Raw genomic sequence first — 9,984 nt, forward strand, 5'->3', positions numbered from 1 at the left:
ACTATAATGGTTTATGAATGATTGTAAAACAAGTTATTTAATCACATCTCATTGAGTGATATCCTTTTGTCACATTCAAGATTTCTAGATACATAAAATATATAAGATAATAGAAACTTCCGTAGGTATTTCACACTACGAAAATAGCAATTCCTTATAGATGACACCTAACCACTCGACAAAGTGATTTCCAATAAATCCATAGAAAACATTATAATAATGTATTGATCAACACCAATTAAACATAATTATATAAAATAATATTAACAGTAGCATCTATAGACAAGAAGACAAGAAGCTAAAATTTGATCTTTAGAAAATCTATAAGATGAAATTTATCACTGTAAGCAACATAAATTAAATGTTTCGGTCATTAGAAATTACTTAGTAAATTAATGTACTACAATTTAGAAATGTTTTCTTTGTATTTAGACCTTAGAATACTTTCAATTATTTCTAGTGGCAATAGGTAGTAAATTCTACGAACATTTTCTGCACCACATAGAACTAGAAGAGAAATAAGTTTTAAAAATTTTAAATAATGGTAGATTTCTATATTGCCTGTTGACCATTTCAAAATCAGACAAACCTAAATACATAATTATGTTTATTATTTATTTCCAGATTATTAAAGCAGTGATAGCATACATCACATGCTGTATAGTTTCTGCTAATAGTACTCCGACATGTACAGATCATCCAGACTTACAATCTCAATTCAACAGTTTAAACGGAGGTGTAGATTACCGGACAGTATTTTTCGCGGAAGGTTGGACACACCACACACTAAATAGATCGTTTGTTCAACTTGTAACCCAAGGAATCGATAACACTAAAAGCAGATGTCCTTCGACATTTTTAAAAGGATCGAATCTCCCACTAATGGTACGTACATCATGCCCTTGGTATTTAGAAAAGACGCCATACAGCGCTGAAACATTTCCCCATGAACTCTACAGAGCTAGCACTAAATGTACTAGCTGTATTGATTCTTCTGGAGATCAGACATGTTCGCCAATTCAAAAGAAAATCCAAATATTTAAAAGAGCAGGTTGTGAAAATGGATTTTATAAATATGAAGAATCAGACACATATATTCCAATAGCTTATGTATGTGCACAGCCTAGAGTGGTTGTAAATGATGTTCAAAGAACCACAGCCCGACAGCCATCACATGGACCAGTTGAAATGTAAGGTCTATGATACCCAACACAACCTTTCAAGAGTTATTGAAAGAAACACTGTAATATCCTATTGGTATATATGAAAATAGTTGTATAATTTATTATATGAAATTGTGAAATATTCATATTAATCGGTAAGATGAGAGTATTTTCCGTCCGCAATTAAACACTCTTTAAGTTAAGGAAGTTCGCTACTAAGTTTCAAAATAAACAAGCTTTTCATAACACTAGTATGTATTGATAGGGGATTAATAAAGACACCAAAAGAGCAAAAATAAAATATAGGTCAATGTGCTTGTTTTCGAGATATATGCCATTGAAAGTTTGGTGGGAAAATGTTCTCTCTTGATTTAAGTTGTCAAAAACAATAAAAAAGAACTTTTATAAACTTTTAAAGATGGTTTATAATAATACATGTAAAATATTTATAAAAAAAGATATGTGCTTTATTTACAAAGGTACGTTTTTTTAAATACTTTTCAATCAAATTTAAATGAAATATATGTTTACTTAGATAAAGGAAGATGTGGTGTGAGTTACTGTTCGGATTACGGTCAACGACACATGAGTGAATTTGTGTATTGAATAAGTAGTACTTATTTGATCGTAGTTTTGACAATATTATACAGAGTTGCTGAACCCTGTCGTTATTGTCTCATATAACATATTTGTATGAAGTTTAGCGTATTTAAATGTTAGTTATTTGCATTGTTTGTTTGTTATAATTGATTCTAATAAATATCTTTATAGAAACAAATGTTTGTCTTTAAAACATGTGCAACAATGATTTTGCAACGCAAATTAGTATAATAGAATAACAAAACAGATAAACCACATTATTCATGAAGTAATTATGGATACTGAATGAATATAAAAAAGAAGATTTGGTATGATTTCAAATGAGAAAACTCTCCACAAGAGACCAAAATGACACAGAAATTAACAACTATAGCTCTCTGTACGGCCTTCAACAATGAGCAACGCCCATACCGCATAGTCAGCTATAAAAGCTCCTGTCAATGTAAAACAATTCAAATGAGAAAACTGAGGGCCTTATTAATATACAAAAAAATGAACGAAAACCAATTATGTAACACATAAACAAACGACAACCACTGAATTACAGGCTCCTAACTTGGGACTATCATTTCAGAAAAAAGTATACTAGTAAACAATATACCGAACTAATAGGCAAATTCACAAAGAGGATTCCGTAAAAACTGGCAAAATCAAAACGCTATGAATCGAAAGAAGAAGGTGAAACAACTGCTATTTTTCCTGAATTGGAACAGGCATTTCCAGAAAAAATATTGTGGGTTAAAGATGGAATATAGCTAGTGTACCCTCCTATTTGTATGACAAATAGAAAATTTAAGACAATACGAGCTCCGATAAAAATTCAAACGGAAACCATAATCAAATCACAAATCATAATCTAGAACACGCCCACTTAATGGATAACAATTGCAATATTCCTGAGTTGGTAAGGCATTTTCTTATGTAGAAATTGGCAGATTAAACATGGTTTAATAGCTTGCTCTCACTTGTATCGCATAAAATCCATGAAATTTCAATTTATTGATAACGATAAAAATAAATAGATATAAAATGTCAATATAGGGGTACACCAGTCAACATTGTGTTTAATCACTAACAATCGAAAAAATATGTAGTAAAGCAGCACAAAAGGCATATAGACACAACCCACAACCAAATATGAAAGAATACAAACATTTACAATTTACAAAAAATTGACACTTGTTTATAGTCCCGTTTTATTGAAAAAAAGTAATGAGCAACCCAAATAGATATAATCTAACTGAGAACCAGCAGCAACAACTATGTGGGAATACATCATAAACATAAATTTCAGCTGACTAAAATTTTAAGCAAACGAACAAACTAATCTAATAGAGATGACAAAAAAACTGGTGTAGATAGTAAATGTGAAAATGAGGTCAACAATAAAGTGTTTGTCGTTAATAGAACAAACCGTTTACATACAAATGTAGTATTCACTTTTAAAAGTATAAGTAGTATAACCAATTTTTTTTTTTCAACTGATAAATTTTAATTTATATAACATGTATAAAGACAGTCTATTTGAGGATGGGTGTGATAAGAATGATTGCCGTTATTATCATTATTACTGATTTCGAATCACCATTCAGTGTCACCAAACAGATAAACAATAGAACTGAGTGTACGAAAAACATAGATTTATATATGCTAATAGTTATCAAAGGTACCAGGATTATAATTTAGTACGCCAGACGCGCGTTTCGTCTACATAAGACTCATCAGTGACGTTCATATATAATATTTATAAAGCCAAACAAGTACAAAGTTGAAGAGCATTGAGGATCTAAAGCAGAGTATTTTAAAGTATCGGCTGTTGCATTTTATATATTTGAAACCTTTCTGATTGTTAGATTTATTTTACACGTGATTCATAAAAATTATATATAAAAAAATAAATGTTTCAACCCATTAATTGTTCCTTCATTATTCATGATCATTTCCAATTATATTTGCAACGTATCCCTTTCACACCCTCTCCCCGGAAAAAAAACATTCGGATTATTATCAGAGGCGGATGCAGAAATGTTCAGAAAGAGGGAGGGGCATTGACTGCATAAAAGGGGGACCGCGCCAGTCATGAATCAGTGATTCCCTAAATTATCAACCAAAACAAAAAGGGGATGTTTTGAGTCGACTTCCCATACACAAATCTACCTCTGAAAGTGTTTCAAAACATTATATAATAAGTATATTTCAAGTATTTTGCAACCGCTGTTATCTTAATTTTACTTTCATAGTGTAAACGAAGAGATACATAATAATTATACGCATACTCATATCTTGACTTACATCTAGAAATTGACAATGAGAGTCGTTTAAAAACAAAACTTTACGACAAAAGAGATGATTTCAGTTTTCCAATTGTGAACTTTCCATTTCTAAGTAGCAACATTCCAGCAGCACCTGCATTTGGGGTATATATATCTCCCAATTGATACGATATTTCCGTGCTTGCATTTCCTATCATGATTTTCTTGATAAAGGGTTACTGCTCACAAGGAAGCTATTAAACCAAGAGTTCCAAATGGTGAAGTTGAAATCATCCCTTAGTAAATTTTACGGACGCCATCACAAGTTGGTTGACCGTAATGGAATAACCGTTTCACAAATGATATCGGATATGTTCCTTACGTCGTAACTAAAATCCCCTTTCCTTTCATGAATGTGACCTACCGAATAAGACTATTTACCGTAATTGTTATAACATAAGCAACATGACGGGTGCCACATGAGAAGCAGTATCTGCCTACCCTTCCGGATCACCTGAGATCACCCCGAGTTTTTTATGGGGTTCATGTTGTTTATTTTTTAGTTTTCGTTGTTGTGTCGTGTGTTCTATTGTTTGTTTGTTTGTCTTCTTTCATTTTTAGCCAGGCGTTGTCAGTTTATTTTCGATTTATGAGTTTGACTGTCCCTCTGGTATCTTTCGTCCCTCTTTTGTGTCTATTAGAAATGCTTTTGATTGAATCTAGTCTAAACCTCATTGTTGGTGTTTACACCACTGTACAAAGGGAGGTAATGGGTATAAGTAAAGGGATACGTTAATGATACATTTTATTTACAAGTTATCATAAGCTTGTGTTTTTGTGAAAACAGTAGGATATGTCTTTCTGTTTGCTGTTTATATTCTTATTCTTCAGCTATTGTTTATTACTGTAGGGAAAGTGCTGTACCAATATCAATTTTCTATTTTATAATTAGATTCGAAGCTAAATAAGGACATGCATTCTACTGGTACAATAACAAAGATACCTGTTAATACATGTAGTTATATTTTGTTGTTGCATTATGTTTAAAGTGTTTTTTTCACATTTTGTGTAAGGGTCTGTATTCTTATTAGTTGATTTAGTTCCCGTATATTAACCGTGCTACACCGATATTATACTGTGGATTCATTAATATTCGTTGGATATCAATTTTCGTGAATTATGTGGGTATGAGCGAACCACGAATTTAGATGTTCAAGGAATTACACATTTTCTGAGGAATGAATGCAGACTTTTCCACAACCACGAAATTAAATATCCACGAATATGCAAGTTTTTCTCAAACCACGAATGTTGGTATTCACGAAAATAGATGAACCCAGATAAGCCTTAATTGGATTTTATTACTAATTAACGACTTTAAAAAAAACACTACATAATCAATATCTTTTATTACAGCAATTTGATATTGAAGAAAATAAAACAAAAACAGTGCATTTGATGCTTAAAGTATTTGATAATTTGCTGCCTAATTAATTGTGTATTATTGTCATAATATTTATTTACTTGAATCTTATATATTGAGCATGTTAGACAACAGAAAGAATGTGTAAACAAATAAATAAACTGATTTTGAAAACAGTTGTACACATGTGTGTTGGTTCAAGTATTGGCATGATGGGCAAATGGCATCTTCCAGACTGTCGCATATAGTTTTAAGTATGTTAACTTTGTTTTCTTCCGCATTGTAGATAAATCTATACAACATGTACTCGTAGCAATCTAGTTCATAGAAATATTGTCTAGTAAAGATATACTTTTCTTTTGAAAATTATAAAGATGCTGACAATTGTATATCCCAGTATTGCATAAAAGAAGGGCCATTCAATTTTAAAGATAGAGAATAAACTGACAACGCCAAGGCTTTGAAAGAAAACGACAAATATTCAAACAATAGTACACAAAATACAACATAGAACACCAAAGATTAAGCAACACGAACCCCCACCATAAACTGGAGGTGTTCTTAGATTCTCCGGAGTGGTAAGCAGATACTGCTGCACATAATGCACTGATCGTGTTGCTCATGTTATTACAAACCTGGTAAATAGCCTAATTCGGTAGGTCACATTCGTAGTGAAATTGTGATTACGACATTACATAGCATTCACAGTAACTGACATTTCTCTTTTTGAAATGTTTTAAATATTATTGCATGTTAAGCAATTTTTACAATTTGTGAATAAGAAACATGTGTTAAGTTTGTGTCATTAAATCAATTAGCCTAATAAAAAGTTATTTCTAGACCATACAACAACATTTAATCATTATATTTCAGATAAATTCATCTCAATCATGTATCGCTACTGTCGCATGTTACATTAACGTTACAAATATACATAACACGTTCTCGTAGCAAATTCGAGAATCTTTGGTTTATTAGGAAAAAAACGTTTATTTTCGATTTGTGAAATAAATTGGTAATTTGGAATCTCATTCTTGTATACACTATACTAACTCCGGCCTATATATGACAACATTGCTGATATGAAAGAAACTTTAGCCGTATCTTGATAGTTACATAATTTAGTTGTTGACAACTCAACGATTGATTCTTCGATCTGTTTACTAGTGTCGGCTTATATTCATAATTACTTTAAAATCAGCACATCAATGTTACTTCATAAGCAAATCGGCAATTTTGTGTAATGAAAGTTTTGTTCCCCACTTCGCCGGGATTTGAACTCGTGCAATTTGGAAAACAACCCTTCACTGTGTCCAGAAAATCTTGATCACGCGGCAACCTTGATTGAAATTAAAATTCAGCTTTCGATGGCCTACTGTTACCTTTACTCGACAGTAGAATCTGGAATTTTGCGACTGACATTCAAGTGAGAAGTTTAGCTAGCTTTTAAACCATTACATGATATATGGGTGTGCAGATTTTAACACAGTACATGATATATAGACATGCAGATTTTAACACAGTACATGATATATGGGCATGCAGATTTAATAGATTTCAGATAAGCTAAATTGTTTGGCCTGAAGGATCGTTAAATTCCGTCACATTAATATTTCGTCTAGTACGACTTAACAAGTGAAAACTCTACGAAAGATCCATAAATGTAGATATTTGTCTAAAATGTTACAACTTGTTTAAAATTTGAAAGCTCTTTTCCTGAATTAAATATAGAGCGATTTCATGTATCTATTAATTTCAAATTCTGCACTGTTAGTCTGTAATTTAGTTTCTTTAACTTAATGGTTTAAAAGCTAGCTAAACTTCTCACTTGAATGTCAGTCGCATCAAATTTTATCATATTGGCAACGATGTGTGAACAAAACAAAGATACATAATAAGTAAATGTGTTAGAATTATGGGTACAGCAGTTAACATTGTGTTACTTTCTTGGTCATTATAAAAAAAAATATACGTAAATAAGAAACATAAAAAGGCATATAGACAAAGCACATTAGCAAAAATAAAAAACAAGAATAAAAAATATTTTACAATAGCACAATATTAACGGGAAGTTAAGAACCTTGGCATATGTTTCCAAAGAAACACCAAAAAGCATATAAACAAAGCCCATCAGGAAAATTGAAAGCGAATACTACGAGAATTATCATGGAACAATACACAATGACGGGATGTATAAGTACAAAGCCACGTGAACTGGATATTAATTAAAACACACCAAATCGTAAAAGTAATATAAATAAAGACAAATAAAAGAATAGTGTAACATGTTATTTAGATGATAAACAACATCAGTACCCAGAATCTATAGTTCAAGACCATCGTGTATTTTTTATGGAAGTTATATGTCTTGAACTATAGATTCTGGGTATTGATGTTAATTATCATCTAAATAACATGTTACACTATGTTACACTATTCTTTTATTTGTCTTTATTTAGATGACAATCAACATCAGTACCCAGAATCTATAGTTCACGTTGCTAGGTACTTGTACATCCCGTCATTTTGTAATGTTCCATGATAATTCTCGTATTATTCTCTTTCAATTTTCCTGATGGGCTTTGTTTATATGCTTTTTTTTTTTTTTTTTAAACTGGACATTATACGAAATATTTATCAACGAGGTCATTTGAAGGTCTTGGTACCTTCCGATGAACTTTTTTTTTCGAAAAATGACGAGACGAATTTTGACATACCCCTGGTTCGTGAAATTTCTGCTCTGACACTGGTGACGATTTAAAAAGTCTGAGTAGGAACTGCAAGCTATTGAATACCGATTAAGTTGGGAAAAGAACCCGACGTAAGAGAACAATTCATAAAGTTGTCGATCAGATGACAGACAAAATATTTCTATTCAACCATGTGTGTTTTATCAAAGCGTTTGAAGAACGCTACGCTTGTTAGAATTGAGAAATAATTCATTGGACTTGAAACAATGTGAAACCCATAACAAAAGATATATCGATAATTCAGGAATTTGATACATAATTCAGTATTAAAATCAAGGTTAATTATCAATTCAATTTTAACCTCAGCAATACATATTTTATCTTCCCAGATCAATCTTAGGTCGGAAGTGTCTACTTATCTATAACTATGTTACTATTTATATCAACATATTAAAATAGTATAGTGCCTACATTATATATGTAATTATATTTAAGTTGTTGTGGTAAATGCGTTTTAAATAAATAGAAGGGCCACTGTTTTATATTTTGAAAGAGTTATTTTTTCATTGGTTATTTGAACTCGTCATACCAACACACGTGTCACCAGTCAGTTTTCCATAACTTCATTCTTGCTAACTTTATAGTGTAATAATGAGCCAAACCTTTTTTCCGTTGCACGATAAACTCATCATAGTTACCAGGATTTAAATATTTGCTTTGGCGCCAAACGCCAAAGTCATCAGTGACGCCCGAATAAACAAAAGTTAGAAAGGCAAAATACAGTACAACGTTTGCTTTTCAACAAGACATATATCTGTAATCTGTAACATTTTTAGTCCAGTAAGACCAAATATTAGTTATTGCTCGTTTTAACTGGTAGATATGATAGTATTGGTGTTATTTTTCATTAATAACACAATTTCATTTTAGAATTCTTGTAAATGTTGGAAAATACATTAAATAACACGATTTAAAACTAAGTCTCAATTGTATATTCAATTTTTAGAAATAAACTTGTGATGTCATTTGTGTTGCGTTGATACCACATGTGACGCACCTTTCATGATTCTATTATGTTTAATTTGTTTACTGTTGGAAATTGTTTTTAGTTGGTTGTTGTTATTTACATGTCAAAAATATTATTTATTTATGTATTTCTCAAATCTAAATTTTCTTGCATTTATTTATACTATATTCCTGTAACTTAATGTTGTCATTTCCACGGTATTTCTAACATTAACATATAAACGGAACCAGATTTAAACAACCATTTTGTAATTAGAATGTACATGAATATGGCAGTTGTTATTACATAGTTCGTTTCCATGTATGTTGCATTGACGTTCGTTTTTGTTGCACTTCAGTTTTTCAGTTCTTGCGTGGTTTTCCTCTTACAGTTGATGCATTCACTCGGTTTTAGTTTGTTACTTGGATATGTGTCCTCTTAATCGATTTATGACTTTTGAACAGCGGTTTACTACTGTTGCCTTTATTAAATGTTGTTCTCTGTACTTCTTATTTCATTTTTTTTAATGTATTCTTTGTTAATACCAGTACCTGTCTTTCTTCTATCCTCTGTCATGAGAAATATATTATCTAGATTTTGGATGTCGGGCAAGTTTAAAGATAAGAAATTAATTTTACGTTCGTTTAGTTTGTTCAATTTTGTTAAGGACTATTTGTATGTCATCCAAATATAGACCCCAAAAACACTAAATTATGGTATCGCTGAAAATATATTTTACGAATAGATCCAGGATAACGTAAATATTTTTTATGATTGTCGGATTTTATTACCGAAATATAAAATTTTATTGATTATTTCTTCCCTTATTGTTTGACCTTTATGTTTCCAC

The 9,984-nt window shown here is 31.2% G+C and overlaps 1 protein-coding gene across 1 annotated transcript; it reads left to right on the forward strand.

Annotated features, from left to right (window-relative positions):
* The first annotated feature begins 565 nt into the window (after positions 1-565).
* Positions 566-1,194, forward strand: LOC139526011 (uncharacterized). Its single transcript, XM_071321192.1, has one exon. The coding sequence runs from the start codon at positions 604-606 to the stop codon at positions 1,192-1,194; it is 591 nt and encodes a 196-aa protein (XP_071177293.1). The 5' UTR covers positions 566-603.
* The last annotated feature ends 8,790 nt before the right edge of the window (positions 1,195-9,984 follow it).

The sequence above is a fragment of the Mytilus edulis genome, chromosome 6 (assembly GCF_963676685.1).
Source record: "Mytilus edulis chromosome 6, xbMytEdul2.2, whole genome shotgun sequence".
Taxonomy (NCBI): Eukaryota; Metazoa; Mollusca; class Bivalvia; order Mytilida; family Mytilidae; genus Mytilus; species Mytilus edulis.